Here is a 23,517-nt window from a genome sequence, read left to right as displayed (position 1 = left end):
CGCTGTTGCTCTACTTGTCTTATTATTCGACAAGGGATATGCCCCCGCAATACAGGAGTGAGTCCTGTTCGCAAAATCAACGCCACTCAAGTTCGAAAAGTTCATGGGCATTAACAAGGCACTACCTCACAACCTGGAGCCACTCTTATACACACAGTGACCACTGTCTTCATCGACACAGCTTATGTCTCCCCAGCAATACTAAGGGAGGTCTGCTATATCGTCGAATGACTCTCCAGGTATTGAAAGTGACAAAACCAGGCTGCATGCTAGCAAAAAGACTGAGACGCTTTCCATCGCTCATCAGACCGTGGTGTCTAAGAACAAGCAGAGTGGAAAGGCTGTATTGAAGACTAACAGAAGACTCGGGAAGGAAGAGAGAGAGGAAGGAGGGAAAACATGCAGGCATCAATAGTCTGGCAAATCAGGCAGACATTTATATCACGTGACCAGGCCCTAACAACCGGTCCATCACTTAGCCCAGTAAAGTTTACAATACGATCTTTGCGCTGCTCACACGCTTTCTCCGCAGATAGTACTTAATGCAGGTCATGACTCGGGTCCGTCCAGTGAAAAGCGTCCCCAGTAGTGGCATTTTGCGATTCAGTTTGCTTCTAGGGGAGTGAAGCTCTCTGTTTGTGCTCTGCATATCCTTAGGGGCTAATAAACATAGACGAAGTCTTCGTTCTTCAGATCGGTCATGTCCTGCAAACCGTTGTCTTGTTCCACCGAGACCTTTTGATCCCGAATATCCTCCAGCTCCATTGCCTTGGTCTCTTTCCGTTTGTCCTTGTTCAGCATAGACATATCAGCCACGGGGCCCACTTTCCCGAGTTCCACGCGTCGCTTCTCGTGCTTCTTGTTCAGGTGCATGAGATAGAAAGGAGTGAGGCTATCGAATGAAGTTAGTTGAAGAGTAAAACCACAGTTGAGTTAGAGCGTACCCGGCGATGGTCCCAACAGTGACAAACATAGCAAGGTTGGCTATAAGACCCGTTCGGTATAATGGTGCCTCCTCGGTAGAGTAAAGAAGCGGGCCTATGATATTACCAGCGGCCATGCCGGTGAATACGACGCCAGAGGTACACTTCTTTTTAGTGTCACCTGCGGTATTCTGTGCTTGCCAGGCATATATTAGTGGTGTAATGGATGCCATTGTAGAGACCTGGGACCAAACATTAGTTGCAGATCTTATACATCACTATGTTACTGGGAACATACCAAGTAGTAACCGAAGAGTAAGACACCCTTATGGTGTCGCGGGACAGTAAGCATCATGATGGCTCCGGCGCTCGGCAGTACACTGGCTCCGGCTATAACGAGACCTTTACGTTGCGTCCATGTAGCCAGCCATCCTGTGATTAAGATAGCCAGAATCTGAATGACCCCGAAGGGAATATTGAATAAGATTGTTTGGAAGCTGTCAAATCCGAATGACTTCACAATCAGGGAACCGAAGGTCGAGATACCTCCGCTTGCAATACTATTACAAGTGCTGGTTAGTTCCAATTCCCTCTTTTCTTCGCATGGCAATTTGCCAAAGGTTCAATACTTACGAGATAGTTATAATCGAGAAAAACCAGCACCAAGTCTTGAGGTCTAAGACAACCTCTCGGGCATGATCCCATCGCCATTCCTGGTTGGAAATACCCATCTGGTTGGCACGCAATCTCTCTGTGGCAATGAATTTCTCCCGATCACTCAAGCACTTGGCTTCCATCGGCGAATCAGGCATTAACCAGAAAACGAGAAAGGAGTAAACCACTGTCAAAAGACCACAGAACATGAAGATTGTCTGGTACCGATATAAAGTATTGCTGTGAATATGTCCAAGGCCGTAGGTAAGAAGACTACCAATGATGGCGGTCAGACCATTCATTGCGTTCCAGTAACTGACACGCAAAGTCTGTTCACTTCGACGCCACCACATCTGTGTGATAGCAACACAACATGGTGCAATGCAGGACTCGAATGAGCCAAGGACGAAGCGCAATCCGAGCAGCGAGGGGAAATCAGTGCAAGCGGCCATAATGGCAAGTGCTGATCCCCAGAGAAAAATGGCACTGGCGAGGACTTTTCCGGGTAGGGAGTTTCACCAAAACTAGCGCCACAAGAGGTTGCATTACCAATTGTGCGAGGTAGAGAATAGACCCAAGCCAGGAATATTGTAGGCCGACTAGATTGGCATCTTCTTGCAGGCCGAAAATGGAGACATAGCTAATTAATGACGGATTAGTATCGTGAGCATTAGGAAAATGTTGGACCACCTGGAAACGATGTAGCATAAAAGGCCATGCTTACCTCAAGGAACTTTTGTCAAGCTGCTGGAAGAAATACGCCCAAAGAACAAGGACGAGGATTCGCTTGTCGATACGGCGGAGAACGGCTTCTCCTCTTCGTAGGTGAATGCAGTCTCCTCAGTCGCATGACTAGTCAAAAACTCAACTGCCTTTGAACGTGTAGCTCGTTCATGGCGTTGCTCCTGCTCCTGGACCGTTGAGATTTCATCGTCGGCTTGGGCCATGGCGGGGGATACAACAAGTGGTTGAAGAAGGGTAGTCCAGGTCCAAATTGCTTAAGTGTCCAATAGTTAAAGGAATAAAAGCCTCTTATCTTCCTTTTATCTCTAGACCAATAGTTCGTCATCGCTTTGACCCTAGCATAGAGAGCAAATGTCGGAAAAGGCATCATGAGTGGTAAGATCGCTCTGTATTCCGTCCTGGTACCACTACGGTATAGTCTAAATCAGTTTTTGCACCTATCAAAGTCAGCTAAAACATAAACTAGGACAAATACGGAATAATACGATGGCCAAGTACTACTCCTTTGGAAGCTTTTTGGTGATATTGCGGGGAAGCATTGCTCAGAAGCCCCCGTCGCTGCTTATTTACCCGAAAACCGGGGTACATCAACATCCTTCGTGCTTCCCCGCATTCTCATCTGAGGCTATATCAAACTAGTAGATTGGCTTCCCTTTAACCCGGTTTAGCCGTCTGTGATTCTCTTGCCGCATGTAGACTGAGAGAGCCGACGAACCAATGCAGATGAGAATAAAGTCTTTCGAGCACGGGTATCCAGCCTGATAGTCAAAATAATAAGTGCATCAGCCATTTTGTCCACAAGCTTGGTTGTATTGCCAATTGCTAGTTCATCAACAAAATCCAGTCCAAATGTGTTATTGCCAAAAAGGTTCTATGAGGCCAGAATACAGCAAACCCAATCGATCTATACAGCCGACATTGTTCAAGGGAGGTCGAGAATATCTCTGACGTTCACCACCTGTCCAGTACGGATCGAGCGATTGGCAGCGACACCGGTCAAAATAGAAGCCGCACCATCAATGTGACTAGCAGCTCTCATGTACTCATCGGGCTCAGCTTCTCCGAAAAGATCACGAAGCAGCACATTATCACCTCCCCCATGTCCACCTGCGCCTTGCTCAATCTCAACCTTGCGCGGCTCTTGGAACAGAGGTCGCAAAAGGAGAGTTATACTTTCAGCGGCGCCTTCTAGGGATTGCTCTCCACCAGAATTGACATAGCTGCTCTCCACAATCTCCGCCTCGAGTCTACCGCCTGTTCCGTTGAAGCTAACACGGAAGCCCTCCCAGGGGGCATATGCAGTGAGAGAGTAGGTCAAGACTGCGCTGTTCTCGTATCGAACGAGCACGTTCATCGTGTCTTCAATGCTGATTCCATCGCCAAAGACACTTTGGTCACGGAAGTATCCATCTTCGTGCTCGGCGTCCAGGTAGAGAGACTTTAACTGAGGGTTTTCGTCCAGATGCAGTGCAAACGGATCATTCTTAGCAGCCTCGCTGCCATGAGCCCTCGAGTAGAACTGGGTCACACCCCGCTCCTCGGCGTTCTTCTTCCCGTAGAACTTGATATCTCCCTGTGCGTATACTGTCTTTGGTCGAGACTGCAGCCAGAAGTTGATCAAATCAAAATGGTGGGTGGATTTATGGACTAGAAGACCGCCGCTGTTCCGAGCATCACGATGCCAACGTCGGAAGTAGTCTGCGCCGTGGGATGTGTTGAGCATCCACTCGAAGTGAATGCTTGTAACGGTACCGATCGCGCCGGATCGGATGACTTCAAATATCTTCGTGTTGTGGGGCGCGTAACGGTAATTGAAGGTGACCCTAACCCTCTTGTTGGTACGATCAACAGCCGAAAGGATCTCGTTGCATTGCGGAACATCGATGGTCATTGGCTTTTCGGTGATGACATTACAGCCAAGCTCTAAGGCACGGACAATGTAGGTGTGGTGGGTACGGTCGATGGTGGTGACAATAACCTCGTCTGGTTTGGTTTCCTTAATCATGAGATCGAAATCGGCAGCGAGATATGTTGGGACCGGTTCGTGGCCTAAGGCTTCGATTTTGGCTTTCGCATAGTTGAGTCGAGTCTGATTGGTATCGCAGATTGCAACGAGACTGCTGGTCTTTTTGTAATCCTTCGCAATGCTGGTGTAGAACAAAGCCGATCTCCCACCAGTGCCGATCAGCGCATAGCGCTTTTTCTGCGAGAGGACAATATCACCCATGATCCCGGGCACTCTTTGGGATTGAGGTAGTTAAGATATCTGGAGCACACGGCAGTCAACGCAGCTGATGAGCTAGGGGGGAAATTAAGCCTACACGTTACAGTGGCTTCTTGATGTTGACATATATACTTGGCAGATCTCCACTGGGGTCAAATGCGGGGAAGCAGTAACAAATACAAGAATCCAACTCATTCTCATTGTTTTGCGATTCGGCAAAGTGTACAATTGGTGCAAAAATATTTCCAAATGGTCAGATGACTCCCTTCAGATCTGCAGACTCGGCAATGGTTACCCCGAAAGGATATCACTGGGAAATATGACCTTAGGGCCTGTGTGGCTGTGTGGCTGTGTGGCTGTCTGGCTAGCTTCCATTAGTGGCTATGGCATCCTACCAGCCTACATATATAAGGTACCTAGTTGGGTGACAATAATAGACTGATACGACAGCAGCCTCGAGCTTAGGAATTGCGAGATGCTAGCCAAAGATTTGCAACACCAGATCATATCCTGCAAAAGAACATGGGGAGGGCTTTTGACTGTGTGGGAAGAGGCCTTCGGCATTATTTGCACGATGGACATGGAATAGATGAAGTTCCATGGCAAAGTCGAAGGCTCACGAGAAAGGGACAGCGTGTCTATAGGGTGGGGATTCACGATTCAGAATAGGCGAAACCTAGTGGCGAGTATCACTGTTATCTGCCTCTAACCACCTGGACAGTCTCTGGGTACGGAGTAATCAGTGAGCGATTAGAAAGCAGCCAATCCGACATTGGGAGAATCACGACCTACATATGTACCTATGTGTTCATGAGCAGGGCTGGACAGCTCACTACAATTTACTCAGCCTGGCTGAGCGCTCCCATGAAAGCGGAATTGAGATAGGAGAGCCTCATCCGGTAGAGGAGATCTCCAGGCCTGGTATGTAGAATTGCCTACATCCATGTATGTACGTTGGAAGGCATGAGACAGCCATCTGAAGCGATGATTCCCAACTTTCCCTTTGCTACATATGCTTCTGGTCAACTATCCTGCAAGGATTGAGTGATCAACAAATTCTACCTAGGTACAATATTTATTCCAAGTAAATACCAAGAATCAAAAGCAATAAATCCGGGTATCAATTTCGCACTCGAGAGCAGTGCATACATACAACCTCTTCTCACAGACAAGTTTCATACATACAAGTACAGTTCCAAGGCAGGTCGAGAATCCCACCAGTTCACCAACAGAACAAGACAAAAATTGAAAGTCTTGGGTCAAGCAGGGGGGGGGATCCTCAATCAGATCCCGATAACCTACAAGACACAATAACAAGAGACGATACACGTCGAAATAATTTCGAGATCACTGTGCGCCCTCCGGACGCCGTGTAAAATTAAAAGCCAATCCCAGACGCCGCGTGCATCGACGATGCAAAATGTGTATAGTCATAGCAACCAGGAAGGTAATATCAGCATGTGAAGGGTAAAGTAAAGTGAGGTCGTTCCACGTATTCCCGGTATACACCCATGCACCGAGAGGGGAGGTATCATGTGGTGTGGTATAATATTTCAAGGTAAGGGGGGGTTATGCAGCTTTCGTGGGGCTGGCGGTGAGATATATCACTGATGTGGCCTGCCTCATTTGGGCAGGCTCTTGTTGGAAGTTATTATGATTTCCGGGCTTTGCAGAGCCACGACCGCCACCATTTGCAGACTCCAAGAACGGCGGTGCGGCCGTCGTCCTTCCGCTCGGTGCCGTCCGGGTTACCCAGGACCATAGAGAAGACCCAGAAAAAGGCGGCTGTCCATGCGAAGAGGAGGATCACGATGCTGAGTAACGGGGATAGTACCAGGACGAAAAGTGAAGAAGTCACAGCGTAGCCCTCGCTCGGCTCGGATAGCACTGACGGTTGGTCCGAATCTGGCTCTGAGCGGATCCATTGGGTCGATTGAGTCGATGATGATCGGTCTTCCACCGATGGTGGCTGCAAGCAAACGAGTCGTTCATGGATGTGGAGGACAGGAGAAAGGAGGTCGCAAAGTTGTGATGCGAACGTCGTTGCGCGGAGGTATGGAGAAAATGAGCAGAGACGGAAAGGTGAGACCAAAACGGCGAAGAGGAGGGCGAAGATGGTATATAGAGAAGCGCCGAGCGAGTAAAATGGGACGATTGTGAGACGAAACTGCCAGATTTTATTAGTGTTTGAGGCATTGAACCACTATATTGCGCACTTACCAGCATCAAGAGAGCATCTTGGCCCTCATTGGTGACTATTTCGTCATCCGGAATGGCTCGTTTTCGCACACGGACTATGCTCGGGTTGGAATGTTCCCCCGACATTAATGACGGCCGGTCTGCCCAACTGCTCTGGGTCCGCTCTTCCTTGTGTGCGCCACTTGATGCTGAGTCGCCGGCCGGAACGTAATCGGCCTCTCGGGGGTCTGAGCCGGGCCAGGAAGGTGCTCCCAGTGTCTGATTATGGTATACGCGGTGTGTCCGTGAGCCAGAGGTACGGGGACTGACGTCGCGGCTTGGTATAGGAGAGGAGGGTCGAGATGCGCCTACGGGGTGACCCAATACGGAGGATTCTTCTTGGGATCGACAGGTAGCCGGTGGAGGGGTGACGATCGAGCTGCGAGGATGTGTCGTTCCAAAAGGTCCTTGATTCTGGTAGTAGGCGGGAGTATATGACATCTCCGGTGACCGCATGGCGAGGAAATAAAAGCACGAGGGTGAAGACGAAGCAAAAGTCGTACAAGGTAGACGCACAGAGGGCGACTATTGCATGTAGAATTCACCGCATGGTCTCCGTAATCGTGATATTTCTGGCATAGGGGGGCTCTCTGTTGACAAGTCGAAGGGGGAAGGGGGCGGGCAGGGAGGGCGGAAGAGAGACTTATAAGAGACCACGGACAGCCGCAGCTTGAAAGAGCGGAAAAGCCAGGAAAGCCCAGAAAAGGCCGTGCCAGACAGCGGAGGAGCATTTCCTGCTGTTTGCAATCCCTCTCGCCAAGACGCCCAGATGCCGAGCCCTTGGCATTGAGTCCAGCCTTGTATGGGGTACAAGAATCTGTTGTGGGTATCCTGCTGATCCTTTTATCTTTATCCCGATCATGACTATATAGGGCGTACTCGATAACAGGGTAGGGTTGTGTCGGACAAGATGTGCAGTTGTCCTACCATGAGACAAAGATGCTGAGTGGTCTGAAGGTCAAAGATGCAGATGAATTACGAGATTTTACCACTCGCCAAGGCGCCAAGCAGCCATCGGGGACGAGAAGTCGACATTTGCCGAACTCTGATTGGTCGACTGCGGCGAGTTGATCCGCGCTGAGACGAAGCCTGGAGTCTTGGCGGTAACAGCTATACACACGTGATGACATGTATTGCTCCAATTGCCTCATATACATAACCTTGGAATCTTCCAAAGTCACGTAAATAAAGTATTCATTTTGAATTCTATGTGATTTAGTATTTATATAGAAGTGGGCCTTATATAGCCTCACATAGCCTCACAGGGCTACTATATATACATGTCTAACACTCAAATCAGGGGTCAAACACAGCACCCCCAAGGAGGATCAACGCCCAGGCGCCCAGAGGTTGGCGGGTGTTGGCATCCAACTTCGGAGAAATAATTTTCAGATCCTTCAATATCTTTTACCTAACTTTCCCCAATAATTGTTCTGGCTTTGCCAAGGTGCATAGCATCGGCCAAAATAGATACTCCGTCCCTATCTTGATACTCTTGCAAGATACCTAGGTACTCTCAGCCCTGACCAGGAAGTGTCTTGGAAGTCTTGGCTTTCTCGCCCTTTCATTCCGCTCCCCCGTTGAGATGAATCCGATGATATCGGCGAATCAACGCCTCCGACATCCGCTTCAGATCCAGAATTTGCTTTCTCATCGACGGAGCTCGACTCTTGGCTTGTAAAGGTTTTCTGTCTGGGTGTCTGGGCACTGTATACAAAACCGTATTCTCCGCTTGGCTGAGCGGTCTGAAGCGACTGATTGCGTGTTCTGTGCTCGGCAACTGTAATGTTGCCGCGCTCCCTGTCCAGTCTGCAGTTTTTTTCTTTATTAACAGCTGCAGGCTGTCCAACTAACTCCCCTTGGCTGCCATTCTTTGCTCAACATACTGAGAATCATGTGCTTTTCCTCAAATTCGGCCCATGATCAACTATACAACTGCCATTAGCCAAGCACCCTATGACATTGGCATGATAATAACAGGTGGCGAGTGTAGATCAATCATATCCCCCAAAATTTGGGCGCTGAAACCGCCCAACATGAGGGGGTGGCCTGCTCATGCGCTGGCTATGAATCACCGTCAAATATGATCGACTCTTCCATATTTCTCAAATCTCACAACCATCCGATCGACAAAATTATCTACCTGTCATATTAGACGGGTTTGTCTGTCACTCGTCGCATATTCCCTAGGAAATGACAGGTACAACATCATATATGAAGGCCCCTTCCCCCTTAACTGCATGCAAACCTGAGGTCGCCGTCTCTAACGAAAAGTCCATCCGAGCTCTTCTTCCCGGCTCTTCCCCAACAAGGCAACAACCACGCCCTACAAGACATATACATTCAATTTCCCTTGCAGAGTTTATCCCTCATTCACATGGGGTGGTCTTCACTAATGCTTCCAACACAATATCCATTACGTGCTCATCGAATCCCACAACAAATATCCGCCGGCCCTATCGAATCCCATAATGGATTGAAGACGTGAGATAAAAAGATGCTTCCAAACAAATGCTGGGGCTGCCACAGAGTTTCGGAATGCCAGTTCGCTGATCTTCGCCAATCTCGGCATTTCGTGTAAAGGTAAGGAGGGCTCGCGTTCTTATGCGCTCAACCCTCGACCCTCGGTTCTCACAATTATCATACCGGCTTACCTGTGGCTATCTGCTGCACATGTGCATTTTTGGACCCTCATCATCGTACGATTCCTTCACTTGTCTTCTACGTGTCAACCAAACTCCTATAGTCCGACTATGTAGATTATCTTTTTTATCTGCTCGATTCTGATTATCAATTTGGCAATACATGCAGTTGGAACTTGGTCTCTCAATAATGTATCGTGGCTAAGGCCTTTGAGCGCCCCTAGTGTCCACGGGTACCCTTACTCTGTGTAGGTTGTAGTATAGAATTCATATATACGCACGTTCTTTTTTGATATAGCATTTCATGTCATTTTCCTGATACTAATTTTGAAACACGCTGCAAATAAAGATTCCCACTCCAGACATTCAAGTCACGCGATCATATGCTCGTCCATTGAGAAGGTTGGCTTTTGGACAGGAAGTTGCGGAAAAACAATATATGAGGACTTGGGTGGTTTGCTTCTGCTGTATACCGTAGTTCTCTGTTGAACTGCTGTGTGTATAGTCAAGGGGAAAAAGAAATTGAAAGAAATGTCGAGTTCGATCGTCGGGTTTATAGCAAAACATATATAATGCCGAGCCTATGCTTTGGGTATAAAAAGCGATGCCAAAAAAAAATTTCAAAAATTGGAAGTAATCGATTTAATTAAATAGTTTAGCTCGAAAGATATTCCTCTAGTACTTACGTGCCTCGTCAACAAAAGTCCAGGATCCCCCATCTGTGGCTGACGGGGGCTTGCAGCCACAAGTGATTAAAGATGTGATGGGGTGGATTTGGAAGTCAACTAGCCGACTCAGCCCATATCAATAACTGCTTGGTATCATTGGCTTAGCGGTACCTGAAAATGACCCCCGGGGCCGTGTGGAAGGCTTGAGCCCGCCTTGGGGTAACCGATACAACCATGAGTCCATGAGATATATCCTCCTGATCGGCCTAAAACCACCTAACGTCAAATGATAAGCATCAGCATCTAGACAAATCGTGGACATATATAACTAGACTTATATCTCTCATGTCCCATCGCCAACACATCGCAACACAGATATGTTACCCAACAGAAAGTACCTGACACAAGAAGCATCTGTGCTCCCCACGTCCTTGAACCACGCATCTGCATCACCGAGACCAGTTGGAAATGGCGCACCCTCAGACCAATCTCCCCACGATTCCTATCTTATCAGTGATCGGGGAGAGTAGAAAATGGACACATCTATTTGGCTTTTGGTCTTTTTCAAGGTCACACACATCGAACATCTGTGTCCCAACTGGTCCGCCCTTCAATTCCTGCACTTTGCACTATCAAATCTTGGCAAGACATGACTTTTGAAACTTTTATGTTTTCTTTTTCTGTTGGCTTTGAGTTGCCTTGCTTTTTATTTTATTTTCCTCATCCTATGATCTGGCCGGCGATGAGGCGTATTATATCCACCGCGAAGCAAATGGTGGAGGGTCTGCGTTGGCCGTGCAGATAAGCCACGTCCGAGAAGAACTCCATTTAACATCAAGTACAATATATAGATTTGTCTGACGACTTTCTCTCCCACTGGTCAACTCGGAGGCGCCAACAATTCCTACCCACAATGTGAAGGCTAGCCTTGTTTCCTGGCCCACACGCCCCCTGCCTCGATTCTAACTCTGGAATCGTGTCGCACGGTCATACCCACCGCCTCGGAGCATGGCGTCTGCAAAATCCCGTCGCAGGGGGTGTTGGGTTCTTACTATTTATTTATGGTCTCAGGATCTATCATGGGCGTCTCCACAGTGGACACGACGATGGGACCGCAGTGCAGAGACATGCGCGCGGCTGATCTGTCTCTGGGCCATTGCCGTAACTACTGGGGTGCTTTGGCTTTTGACATGCTTCCGAGATATGCAGTTGTAGTGAAGTTATTGTTGTATTTATTTATATTATCTGAAATTAAGGCTCGGCGAGAACCCGTCCTCATCCACGACAGCAGGGAGTTGAGTTGAGGAATGAAAGAGAAAAAGAAAAGGAAAAAAAGGCTAAAGGGTAAAACATGTCAATTAGCGCGAGTGACAGGTTTTTGACTCGGTCGGCAAGTTAAAATAACAAGCGGCTGTGTAACCCAGGAAATCTCTAGGAATTATCTGGGCATATATAAGACATCGACCGAGGCTGTTGAGAAACCTCCGTTTCACAACGGCAGAGACGGCGGCTCGGCTAGCAAACCCTGATGAAAAATGAGGCGTACCCACGCACAAGTGGAGTCCATCATTAGGAGAAAATATAAGGTACACATGATCTCCAACATGGCCACGTATATCATATACCTATTGTTATTGTTATTGTATATGTACTTTTGTATGAAGAAGGGAGAAAATTGATGGTATGTGAATACTTCGTACTCCGTAAGGACACGGAATTCAAAAAGCGTTGTCATGGTTGTCATATCCGGGAGTCTCCCGAGGTCCACTGAAAATTGTAATCAAGATCATCGCTGGGAATCCACAGGTATGCACCAGCCACAAGCACAGGACCATTTGGACTGTGGCTGAGGAGAATTAAAAATGAAAATAAACTGTGGGCACACGCTAAGCCGCTTAAAGCGGGTACAATAATGACGGAAGGGGCGAATATGCGAGTCAAGGTACCCTGCATGGTACTTTAACAAATTCATGGACTTTTAAGAGTCAAGGGGTTAGTACTGGGATTTGTACACTAATATAGTCCGGAGAAAAATGATGCGAAGAAAAAAAGGAGACGTGACACAGGGTCACTCGGCAGCTGCACCCTGCACAGTTCCGGGTTTGGTCTGTCTGTGCTGGTCTTGCAGCGTATTGACGTAGACATAATTATATCTATATAATGTGTAGCCAAATATGGACAGATCGAATTAAAAAGAAAAGAAAAAGATGACCCAACAAAGAAAATCAAGTAGAATACATATGTAATTATTCTCGGAGGTTGTCTCCGTTCTCATTTGACGGAGGATTAAGTACGGACAGGTGGACAAAAGGGGGGAACAGGGATCTGAGAAAGCCAATGCGGCTGCACGGCCCTGTGGGCTACATAGCACCACGGAGCACAGTCGCACTAACGCACCTTAGAAGCAACCACGGGGGGAAGCCCCACTCGGCGTCTTTTGCCGGGGGTTTGTGTGTTCGTGTTAGGAAGATTGGGCATTATGGGTTCATTAAAAGAGCAGACAACTTATAAATAATTATTTTAATTATTCTGTAGAATTTCTGCTTGAATTAAATAATTCCAGGTCTTGTATGCTTAATTCATGAGATCATGGGTAGGTTTTCAGGATGGTGCGCAAGAAGGAATATGGGAAAAATGAAAAAAGAAAAGCGAAAAAAAAAGGGAAAAAAAAAAAGACGAAACGGAAAAGAAAATTAAATAAAAATAAAAATAAAACCAGCATAACCGCCTCCAGATCTTTCTCCACAACGCTAAACCGTTCCTGAGCGTCAGCTTGGATTAGATAATCAGTCGTGACGGCCGGGAGCTACCCAACCACTAGCGGCTCTTGGCGAATTTCACCTTTCCTGCCAGCCCCTCGACTCTTCCCTCTCTCTTCCCCCCTTAGGCTTTCAGATCATCTTCAATTCTGACTTCCCCTTTCCCCACTGTATCGCCTTGTATCTTTGCCTTTTCTTCAATATCTTATTTTTTTCTCTTCTAACCTTGCGCCTCAAGCTCTACATAGCTGTGACCTCACCCGCTGCCCCCCGAGATCGTGTCACTGCCATCTCGCGCCACTCATTTATCTTAGGGACAGCGCCAAGGTCCAGTCGATTTTGGAAAACTGCCACCCTTCACTGCTGGATAGTGTCGCGTGAGGGGCTTTTACTTCTTTCGCGACCCGTCCCTTTTTTTCCCTTTCTCTTTCGTGTCCAGTCGATCGGAAATTGCGCCTCAGGATTGACGTGCAAAATCACAAGAGCACACTTGATCGGTGTCTAATCGGGGTGTAAACTTGGATTGCATCATCGTGTCGCAAACCTAATCCGAGAGTTCGGTCGCGACACGGTTCAACTCAAACCATATTCACGATTCTCGGGAACCATGTCTCATACTCAACCATCACCCACCGCGGGCGTGGCTCCTCACCATGCGGCAGCGCATCTCGCAGCGCATGCGCAGGCGCAGGCGCAGGCCAATGGTCATATGTCAGCAATTCCCGTGCAAGGTCAAAAGGGAGTCCCTACTCTCACCACCGCACAGAAGATCGCCACACTCAATGAACAAGTCTGGCTTCAAATAGGTAAGGATCACAGGTTATATGCTAAAATTGGCGAATGCTGACAGTCTCATTTGTAGGAAGCTTGACCGAATTGATGGGCGACCTGGAAGGTGCGATGAATGCCTACGAGCAGGCCCTGCGTCACAATCAGTGGTCTATCTCAGCCATGAATGCCATTTCATGCATCCTCCGGACAAAAGAACAATTCCCAAAAGCGATTGAGTACTTGCAAAATATTCTGAAGTTGGATCCGAGCAATGGAGAGACTTGGGGCAGCTTGGGCCACTGCCATCTCATGATGGATAATCTGCAAGAGGCATACACCTCTTACCAACAAGCCCTCTACCACTTGCGCGACCCTAAGGTAAGCCGTTTTCCCTGGCATCTTCCCTCGAATATCAGTTGCTAATTCCAATTCCCCCAATTAGGAACCCAAGCTGTGGTATGGAATCGGTATCTTGTATGATCGCTATGGTTCTCTGGATCATGCGGAAGAGGCTTTCTCGCAAGTGATGCGCATGGCACCCGATTTTGAGAAGGCCAATGAGATCTACTTCCGCCTGGGAATCATATACAAGCAGCAGCAGAAGTTTAACCAGAGTTTGGAGGTATGTGAAATCTCTTGGTGTGGGTCTTGAAAGCTGTGGCTAATCCATTCTAGTGCTTCAAATACATTGTTAGCGATCCCCCGCGCCCTCTGACCGAAGAAGACATCTGGTTCCAGATTGGCCATGTTCACGAGCAACAGAAAGACGTACGTCATGCTTCCCTCCGCTCTTTGTTGTTACCTTATACTCATGCAACCCTCAGTTCGAGTCTGCCCAATCCGCCTACCAGCGCGTCCTTGAGAGAGATCCAAACCACGCCAAAGTTCTTCAGCAGCTTGGATGGCTCTACCACCAGCAGAGTAACGCCTTCCAAAGCCAGGAGAAGGCCATCCAGTTTTTGGAGAAGTCTGTCAATGCTGGTAAGTGGACTTTCAATCGCCCATTCCCATTTTTTTTTATGTCGAAACTAATCAATTTTCCCTAATAGATAACAATGACGCTCAAAGCTGGTATCTCCTCGGTCGTTGCTACATGTCCATGGCGAAATATCCCAAGGCATATGAAGCCTATCAGCAAGCGGTCTATCGCGATGGTCGCAATCCTACCTTCTGGTGCTCGATTGGTGTTCTTTACTACCAGATCAACCAATATCGCGACGCTCTCGATGCCTACTCTCGTGCGATCCGCTTGAACCCTTACATTTCCGAGGTCTGGTATGACCTGGGCACTCTGTACGAATCATGCAACAACCAGATCGCCGATGCCCTGGACGCCTACGGACGTGCCGCAGATCTTGATCCGAGCAATGTTCACATCAAGGCTCGTCTGCAGCTTCTTCAAAGTCAGTTGTCTGCTGGCACGGCTGGACAACAGCCGCCCACTGCCCCCGCGCCCCAGCCGCAGGATGTTCATCCTCAGGCTTATCAGGCACCTGGCGTTGGTGCGCCTCCGGCTCCTCAGTGGGGTGCCCCAGCCCCCATCGGTCCCCCTCCACAAGCTCCTGCTCCCCCGAGACAGATCCCTGACTGGAACCGTGGTATCAACGAGCTTCAGTCGCAGAGCCAAGCTCCCCCATCCAACGGTCTTGACCAGCGCGATGCTCGGATCCCCGGTGCTCCTGCTCAGAGCCCTCGACAGGAGCCTGGTCGGGCGTTCCCGGATCCCCGTGGCGCGCCTCGATCGCCAAAGATGGGTGATCCCAACGCCTACCCGCCGCATCACACCCTACCCCAGATCGCAAATGCTCCTGGTCCAAGCCATGAACGCGCTCCTAGTGGCGGCAATGCCTTCGGTGCCCCACGTGGTGCTCTGCCGACTGGTATTCCCGTCGCTCCTCCTGGTCCCCCTGGACCTCCTGGGCCCAACGGTGGTGCTCCTCCCCCTCCTTACCAGAATCGTCCTTTCAGTCCTGCTCCTGAAATCCGCCCTATTCGCGATGAGCGTCCGTCTTCGCCAGGCTCCGGATACCCTCTCCAACAGTTCCACCCCGGTCCTACCCTCCCCCCCACAAGTTCCAGGCGGTAACTCCATCGCCTCCGGTGCCCCGGCCCCTGCTTCGGCTGCTACTGCCGCTGAGGCTGCCGCCCGTGATCGTGAGGATCGCCCCACATCTGCAATGAAGCGTGGCCGCGAATGGGAGGCTGAGGCTGGTCCAGTCAAGAAGCATGCAAATGAAGAGAGCCGCGCTCGTCTGGATGACCAGACCAACCGCCGCCCGAGCCCACCTGCTCGTTTGCCTTCTCCTGGTGAGATGCAACGACGAAGCTCCTCAGAGGCCCGCCGCGAGGACGCCCGTCGTGCCAACGAGAACTACCACCCCTCAGAGGCTGCTCACCACCCTCCTACTCTGCCTTCGATCCAAGACATGCCTCCCCGCCCTTCTGCTGGCCCCAGTCTTCCCCCGATGGCGGAGGGCTCCGCACCTGCATCCAACGCTCCCCCCTCTGGACCTCCTTCCGCCAACACCCCGGTCAAGGAAGAAGCTCCTCGCCCCGAAGCTCCCCCTGCCCACGAGCCCCCTGCACGCAAGATGGATGTCGATGAAGACTACGACGACGAAGTTGAGGAAGAGAAGAAGGCTGTTGCTGCTTCCAAGGGCAGCCCCAACGGCAGCGCTGCTGGCAACCCCACTAATGGTGCCGGAAATGCCCGTGCCAGTACTCCATCCAAGGCTGAGCCAACGGCATGAAAGCCTTCCCCTCCCACGACCAGAGACGCGTGATCTGGTTAAATTAAATCTGACAAATCCCAAATCTCTCGCTTCCTTGCTCCTCCCTGTCCTTCCTATCTTTCAGTGTGTGATGTACGGTATGAATGTGCGAGTTACGATGACTACCTAGTTTCAAGCGCGTGCGCTGAATACTCGACATGTCTGTTCGTTCTCTTCCTTTTTATGATTTCTTAGTCTCCTTTCACTGTGAATTTTATTTTTATGGTGCATTAGGCATCCTTGAAGCAAATCATTTGTTTGATACTCTGGAATTTGGTAGAGTAAATTTAAGACTTCTCCTTTCTTAATCTCATTAAGTGGTATGGCTGTCCTGAGTAATACTATATACAAAGTAGGTATTGTATTTCGGTCTGTATGTTTCATTCCAGCCCACAATGTGGATTTCCTCAAACCATATTGCTGGCCGTTTGCCTTGGCAGCATGAAGACCCATAAAAAATATACCTCAGGGCCCGGAAAGTCTGGAAGGCACGTGACGGTACCAGGGCTGGATTAGATAATTTGGATTATTGTGGGGTGCCTCAGGCTCATGGACGCCAAGAGTCTCGCTTAGGTTAGCCCACACACCAAGCGTGCAAAATCAACTTCGACATTTCCAGATCGTCCTCCCACCACCTCGACGACTAACGATAACAGGGTCAAGATGTGAGTCTATCCCAATTTGAAGATTCATATACAATCGCAATTGAGTACAATTGCTAACCTGCTTTCGCTTTTCAGGAGTCACCGGAAGTACGAAGCGCCTCGTCACGGTTCGTGATCACCTTTCCTCGATATCGAAATTTCGAAATACGGCCTGTGTGTGTGAACAGTATACTGATATATCTCCAGGCTCCCTTGCCTACCTCCCGCGCAAGCGCGCTGCCCGTCACCGTGGTAAGGTCAAGAGGTCAGTACTTCTGAATAAGTTGAAGATTTATGGATTTGTGTGCTGAGACTTTTTTTGCGACAGCTTCCCCAAGGATGATGCCAAGAAGCCCGTCCACCTTACTGCCTCCATGGGCTACAAGGCTGGTATGACCACTGTCGTCCGTGACCTTGACCGTCCTGGTGCCAAGATGCACAAGAAGGAGATTGTCGAGGCCGTCACCGTCATCGAGACTCCTCCTGTACGTTTCCCCCGTTGTGTGCGAAGTGAAGGGAGAAGGGAAAAAGCGACAAGGACCCTAACAATTTTTTCTTTTCAGCTCGTTGCCGTTGGTGTCGTCGGTTACATCGAGACTCCCCGTGGTCTCCGCTCTCTCACCACCGTCTGGGCTGAGCACCTGAGCGATGAGGTCAAGCGTCGCTTCTACAAGAACTGGTACAAGTCCAAGAAGAAGGCCTTCACCAAGTACGCCAAGTCCCACGCCGAGAGCTCCGGTGCCTCCATCACCCGCGAGCTTGAGCGCATCCAGAAGTACTGCACTGTCGTCCGTGTGCTCGCCCACACCCAGATCCGCCAGACCCCCATCAAGCAGAAGAAGGCCCACCTTATGGAGATCCAGGTCAACGGTGGCTCCGTCGCTGACAAGGTCGACTTCGCCCGCAACCTCTTCGAGAAGACCATTGATATCGACTCCATCTTCGAGAAGGACGAGATGATTGATGTCATCGCCGTCACCAAGGGTCACGGTTTCTCCGGTGTCACCTCCCGTTGGGGTACCACCAAGCTGCCCCGCAAGACTCACAAGGGTCTGCGCAAGGTCGCCTGTATTGGTGCTTGGCACCCTAACCACGTCCAGTGGACTGTTGCCCGTGCCGGTCAGGACGGTTACCACCACCGTACCTCTTGCAACCACAAGGTCTTCCGCATTGGAAAGGGTACTGATGAGGGTAACGCCTCCACCGAGTTCGACATCTCCAAGAAGCAGATCACCCCGTATGTTCCTCCTTGATATTTTCTCCGTGTGTGTTTTTAATTCTAACGTTTCTCTAGCATGGGTGGTTTCGTCCACTACGGTGAGGTCAAGAACGACTTCGTTATGGTCAAGGGCTCCATTCCCGGTGTCAAGAAGCGTGTTATGACTCTGCGCAAGACTCTGTACCCCCAGACTTCCCGCAGGGCCACCGAGAAGGTCGAGCTCAAGTGGATCGATACCTCCTCCAAGTTCGGTCACGGTGCTTTCCAGACCTTCGAGGAGAAGAAGGCCTTCATGGGTACCCTCAAGAAGGACCTTGTGGAGACTGTTTAAGATGTTTAAGCCTATGGTTGGTGATAGTGCAACGTTTCATACTCAATAAAAAAGCGAATATCCTTCACGATTTGCTTGTAGCTGTATACTGTAAATGTATAAGTATGCCCAGGTGTTCCAGGTGTATGGGGCAGCATCTTCTACTACGATTTATATCCGTTTCTCAAATCGTTTTTTAAATCACCGAATATATCTCCAATCATTCGATATCGATACATATATATCTGGTTCGGATGTCTAAATGTACCCGAAATGTTGAGCTACCTTTCTAAGAAAAAAAAGTCCCTCCTCGTTCCTCATGTCTTAATTACATTCTCGAAAAACCCATCAATCTCTTCAATCGTTCAAATATACCAAATCCCAATCTGACACCTGGGCAGGCTGGTGGTGAACAAAATGCGCCAATCCAAAATCCATTGCGTCATCCCACACTTTTCCCTGCCAGCTTCAGCAAGAAAACGGGCTTTGCCAATCGCGTCCTACACTCTACGATCAAACATTCAAATCGAACATCCTCAACCTCAATACCGTCTTCTAAATCGTCGTCTACATCACCAAACGAGCCCAAGAACCTACACCCAAACTACAGAGCGTCAAACCCGCCTCTTCCCCGCAACCTCAACACCGCAACCACAAACCAGCTCTTCCCTCCCCAAGTCCCCCTTCTCAACATCAGCACGAACCATGTCCTCCGACGATGCCTACATGTCCTTCCTGGACAAAGCCAACGCAGATGTGAGCGGCAGCGCCCCGCAGCAAGGGGCCGGCACCGTCAAAACCGAGACCGTGCACAGCTCCCTGTCAGTCCCAAAGCCGCTGCAGTCTGTCGACGCATACTACATCTCCGATACAGACGAGCCCTTCGAGCCTGTGGCATTGAAGTGGGATGGAGCAGCCAAGGGAGCGTGGCCAAGTGCTGGTATGTCCCTGCTCCTGTTCTGTTTCCATTTCTATTTCCTAGTTTCCTTCATATTCCACATCCTCCTTCATGGGCTTGCTCCCTTGAAGTCCCCAAGATAAAATATCCTAGAATGGCCCTGCTAACGCCCCACCTCCCTCACCACAGACCAGCTCTCCTCCCTGATCTCCCCAGATACCGACCTGTCCCAGTCCATCTCCATTCTATCCCCCTCCTCCTTCGACCCGAAGAACCAATACTCCGCCGCCCTGGATGCGGTCCGCGCCGCGGCTGTTGAGAAGGATTCTGGTGTCGATCAGTCTGCTGTTGAGCTGAAGGTCTACCGCGTTGAACAAACTAGTACCAAGATCGAGTACTGGGTTTTGGCACTAGATGCGCCTGAAAACTGTCTCGTCGGACTGCGCGCCAAGGCTGTTGAGTCGTAGGTGTTCGGGTTGTCTGTATCCATAATGGGGAGGTCTTGGGAATAGTGTAGGACATAATTTGCATTTCGTTTTTTTTCGGTGTGTAGCTGTTTATTCCACCGACATACAATATTGATAGTCTATCAGAAAATATCGAAGTATATCGCTACGCGTTCCTCACTGCCTTATTCTTCGATATCGACAGTATTGGCGTGGAATGGATAAACATATAAACGGGGTCTTCATCCTGCCTTGCCCTTAGTGCAAGATGGTCCTGACTTGTTCGGGATTTGTTGCATTCTTAAGCTGAGGGAGGGTTGGGGATTGGCAGGACGCGTGTCAATGGCTGTGCAAAACAGGTTGAATTGGTTAATTAGCCTTGAAAGGAATAGATCTGGTAATTATTTTCGCAGCCGCGTGTGTTTAAAGATATTACATGCACATGTATCTATGTCGCATATTGCACTAATAGAATAGAAGTGCTCTCGACTCATGTCTCTTTCTCCGCTGGTGTGCCCTTCGCGTCAACAACCCCCCGTACATCTATGTATACGGAGCGACTTTTAATTGCTATCATTACTGCATCTGGATCTCTCCAGGTTCATGATCATGGCGATCCCCGAATTCCAGCCAGCATTCATGCCGGGCCATTCCTCGGGGCCCTGGGGAGCAACGGGAATGCCGCGCCCTAGAATAGCCCTGCCCAGGGCGTGAGAGCCAGGATGGAGCTTCAAAACCACCAACGGTCTACTTCAACTAATCGAACCAGACAGTCAAAGATATATGGTATATGACTTTGGGACATTGAGCCTAGTCTGAAACTGTGCTCTACTATCATCCACACTCCATCCAGAAGGCTCGGCGTGAGAACGGCATAGGCATACCACTGGTTGCCCCCTTGGGTCTCTGTCATTCCTGTCTCCTCGTGAATCCAAACAAGACCCCTCGGACCATCTAGGCTCTTCTTTTCTTCTGTGGTTTTTGGCCTTCTTTCTCCGTTTAGACTCTGTCTCTTTTACCGTGTCGCCGAGGGAGATTCGATGCTGTCCGACCTGCCGCGCCTGTCCTTTCACTAAAACATAGCACTCCCCGACTGTGCAGAAAACCGACTTAGGTCTCCAGTCTTTACCGTTAAGATATAGAGCGAAATCGCCGCCTGGCGAACCGGAAGAAAGAAAGAAGCAGAACGTTACATCGTCATACCAACCTGCCCCGCGGATTCCACCAACGACTGATGCAAAAGAGTTGTCCTCACGGCAGCAATCGAAGGTAGAGAGCAAGCTCTCACTATTGCAGAGCAAAGGAGCGTGTCGGACTTCTCTCAGGAACTTGAAGACCAACAATAATATGTCGGACCACGGCTCTGATTCCTCGGAGGGGAAGGTGACGCCTCACATCCGACTCAACTCGGGGCGACAGGATCCTTTCCTTCAGACAAATGAGGGCTACGCGCCTCTCACATCACGGACCTTTCCCCGGCCCTTGACACCACAAGGCCCCGAAGTGCCCATGGCAGTAGGCGCTCAAGCGATATCACCATACGGCGCATCAAATGTCCCCGAATCCTCGGAATTTCTGTTGCCTCCAAAGTTGAGGCCTACACAGGGACAAGGTACGAGCCAGACTTATCGCCCCTTGTCCCCGGACCGGTGGTCTGCGGCTCGCTCGAGTATCAGCTCCATCAGTCATGAGAGCACTTTCCCCTTGGATCCGTTCCAGGATTCGAGGGCACCTTCGCACGCTGGTAGTGAGGAGTATGATGTCAACACACAGACTGTGTCGGGAAAGTTCAATATCATGCCCACTGACGGGTTGTTGTTGTTCCCTGAGGATGTGGAGAAGGACGACTACTTGCATAACCCGGACCCGGCGGACAAGGATCGGGATTGTGATATCTGGAATCGACGGGGTATTGTGAATGTCGGTGGCCTGGCAATTTTCACACTAGGTCTCCTAGTGCTTTTCATTGGTTACCCGCTCATGTAAGAAGTTGGCTGTTTTAACTGTCTCTCCCCCTGGCTAACCAATAATCGCAGAACTTGGTTGGTGAGCATGTCGAGACATCATGATGGTGTATGCCACCCTGCAGACACGTTGTGTTTGGACGTTGGGGAGCGGCCATTGTTGCAAAACCTGCGCATGGGTCTGATTGACCCAGACACACCGAAAGAGGCGCTCACCAAGAAAAGCGCCAATGGAAAGGAGATGAAGCTAGTGGTGAGTTGTTTAATGAGTTCCTAACAACGACAAGTGGCTGACATTCCATTGCAGTTCTCCGATGAGTTTAATATGCCCGGTCGAACGTTCTTCGAGGACGATGACCCGTTCTTCCAAGCAGTCGATATCTGGTATGGAGTAACACAGGACAAAGAGGTTAGTATATACCGTATCAGAAATCACCGGGCAAACGCTGACACTGCTTAGTGGTATGACCCCGACGCAGTAACCACGGCAGAAGGCACTCTCCAGCTTCGATTCGATCACTTTGAGAACCACGGTCTTGACTACCGATCCGGGATGGTACAAAGCTGGAACAAGCTTTGCTTCAAGGGGGGCCGTCTGGAAGCTAGCATGTCCCTTCCAGGTGATGGACACATCGAAGGGTTCTGGCCTGGTTTCTGGGCAATGGGTAACTTGGCTCGTCCTGGCTATGCTGCTACCACCGATGGGATGTGGCCATATAGCTACCATGATGGCTGCGATGCAGGCATCACTCCAAACCAGAGTTCTCTTGACGGTATCAACTGGCTGCCCGGTATGCGGCTGCCTGGATGTGCCTGTCCTGGCTCTGATCACCCGACTCCTGGTACTGCACGCAGTGCTCCTGAAATCGATGTGATTGAAGGTAGCACTGCTCCACTGTATGGCGACAGTGGTCCCTACGTTGGTAGTGCATCGCAGAGTTTGCAGACTGCACCATTCGACCTGTGGTACTTGCCTGACTATGGTGAGTTTTTTTTTTCGATATCTTTACTATTCAAGATATCCACTAACCATAGCAATACCAGACTTCGCCGCCGTTTACGATCCACGCGTCACCGAACTCAACTCCTACCGAGGCGGTGTCTACCAACAGGCCATATCGAGCCTAACCAACCTAAACCACCGCTGGTACAACGGCACTGAATACCAAACCTACTCCTTCGAGTACACACCCGGCGCAGAAGGCGATGTGACCTGGTTCGTCGGCGCTGAAAAGACCTGGACACTGGATGCCCGCGCCATCGGGCCCAATGGCAATGTCGGGCAACGCATGATCCCACTCGAGCCCATGGCGCTGATTATGAATATGGGTATGGCGGACAACTTCGCGCCGCAGAATAAGAGCATCATCGATTATATGCCTGCTATCCTGCGCTTCGACTACGTTCGGATCTACCAGGACCCCGATGATGAGAGCGTTACTTGTGACCCACCGGGTTATGAGACGACTGAGTATATTGAGAAACATCGCAAGGCATACGATAATGCGAACTTTACGACCTGGTATGTTGATATCGCTGGCTTTGTCGTGTCTGCGCTTTACTAACAATTGAACTTTCAGGGACGAGGCTGGGTACCGTTGGCCTAAAAATTCATACATGCATGACTGTCCGGCTAATTAGA

General features: G+C 49.8%; 7 protein-coding genes across 7 annotated transcripts; 4 read left to right on the top strand and 3 right to left on the bottom strand.

Moving 5' to 3' along the window:
- Positions 1–660: 660 nt before the first annotated feature.
- N7519_008257 (uncharacterized protein) lies at positions 661–2,524 on the bottom strand (the record flags this gene model as incomplete). The annotated part of the gene is made up of 6 exons (XM_057295033.1): positions 661–892; positions 945–1,165; positions 1,222–1,483; positions 1,557–2,073; positions 2,097–2,217; positions 2,312–2,524. 6 exons carry the CDS (start codon positions 2,522–2,524, stop codon positions 661–663), a joined length of 1,566 nt encoding a protein of 521 aa, XP_057142915.1.
- Positions 2,525–3,243: 719 nt separating this feature from the next.
- Positions 3,244–4,548, bottom strand: N7519_008256 (Gfo/Idh/MocA family protein; the record flags this gene model as incomplete). The annotated part of the gene is made up of 1 exon (XM_057295032.1): positions 3,244–4,548. The coding sequence occupies one exon, from the start codon at positions 4,546–4,548 to the stop codon at positions 3,244–3,246; it is 1,305 nt and encodes a 434-aa protein (XP_057142914.1).
- Positions 4,549–6,196: 1,648 nt separating this feature from the next.
- On the bottom strand, positions 6,197–7,239 carry N7519_008255 (uncharacterized protein; the record flags this gene model as incomplete). The annotated part of the gene is made up of 2 exons (XM_057295031.1): positions 6,197–6,712; positions 6,766–7,239. The coding sequence occupies 2 exons, from the start codon at positions 7,237–7,239 to the stop codon at positions 6,197–6,199; spliced, it is 990 nt and encodes a 329-aa protein (XP_057142913.1).
- A 6,220-nt stretch (positions 7,240–13,459) lies between these two features.
- Positions 13,460–16,373, top strand: cyc8 (putative transcriptional corepressor Cyc8; the record flags this gene model as incomplete). The annotated part of the gene is made up of 7 exons (XM_057295030.1): positions 13,460–13,658; positions 13,715–14,001; positions 14,066–14,245; positions 14,299–14,391; positions 14,448–14,604; positions 14,673–15,626; positions 15,703–16,373. 7 exons carry the CDS (start codon positions 13,460–13,462, stop codon positions 16,371–16,373), a joined length of 2,541 nt encoding a protein of 846 aa, XP_057142912.1.
- A 343-nt stretch (positions 16,374–16,716) lies between these two features.
- Positions 16,717–18,588, top strand: rpL3 (60S ribosomal protein uL3; the record flags this gene model as incomplete). Its single annotated transcript, XM_057295029.1, has 7 exons — positions 16,717–16,746; positions 16,968–17,059; positions 17,135–17,166; positions 17,246–17,303; positions 17,367–17,523; positions 17,602–18,275; positions 18,333–18,588. The coding sequence occupies 7 exons, from the start codon at positions 16,717–16,719 to the stop codon at positions 18,586–18,588; spliced, it is 1,299 nt and encodes a 432-aa protein (XP_057142911.1).
- Positions 18,589–18,984: 396 nt separating this feature from the next.
- On the top strand, positions 18,985–19,932 carry N7519_008252 (uncharacterized protein; the record flags this gene model as incomplete). The annotated part of the gene is made up of 2 exons (XM_057295028.1): positions 18,985–19,507; positions 19,655–19,932. 2 exons carry the CDS (start codon positions 18,985–18,987, stop codon positions 19,930–19,932), a joined length of 801 nt encoding a protein of 266 aa, XP_057142910.1.
- A 1,326-nt stretch (positions 19,933–21,258) lies between these two features.
- On the top strand, positions 21,259–23,516 carry N7519_008251 (SKN1/KRE6 family beta-glucan synthesis-associated protein; the record flags this gene model as incomplete). Its single annotated transcript, XM_057295027.1, has 6 exons — positions 21,259–21,893; positions 21,948–22,128; positions 22,183–22,284; positions 22,336–22,858; positions 22,920–23,397; positions 23,456–23,516. 6 exons carry the CDS (start codon positions 21,259–21,261, stop codon positions 23,514–23,516), a joined length of 1,980 nt encoding a protein of 659 aa, XP_057142909.1.
- Position 23,517: the final 1 nt, after the last annotated feature.

The sequence above is a fragment of the Penicillium mononematosum genome (genome assembly GCF_028829835.1).
Source record: "Penicillium mononematosum strain IBT 11891 chromosome Unknown utg000005l:1.0-9366267.0:1.0-9372171.0, whole genome shotgun sequence".
NCBI lineage: Eukaryota > Fungi > Ascomycota > Eurotiomycetes > Eurotiales > Aspergillaceae > Penicillium > Penicillium mononematosum.
The sequence above is the reverse complement of the archived record's forward strand: the minus strand, read 5'-3'. Positions and strand labels throughout refer to the sequence as shown.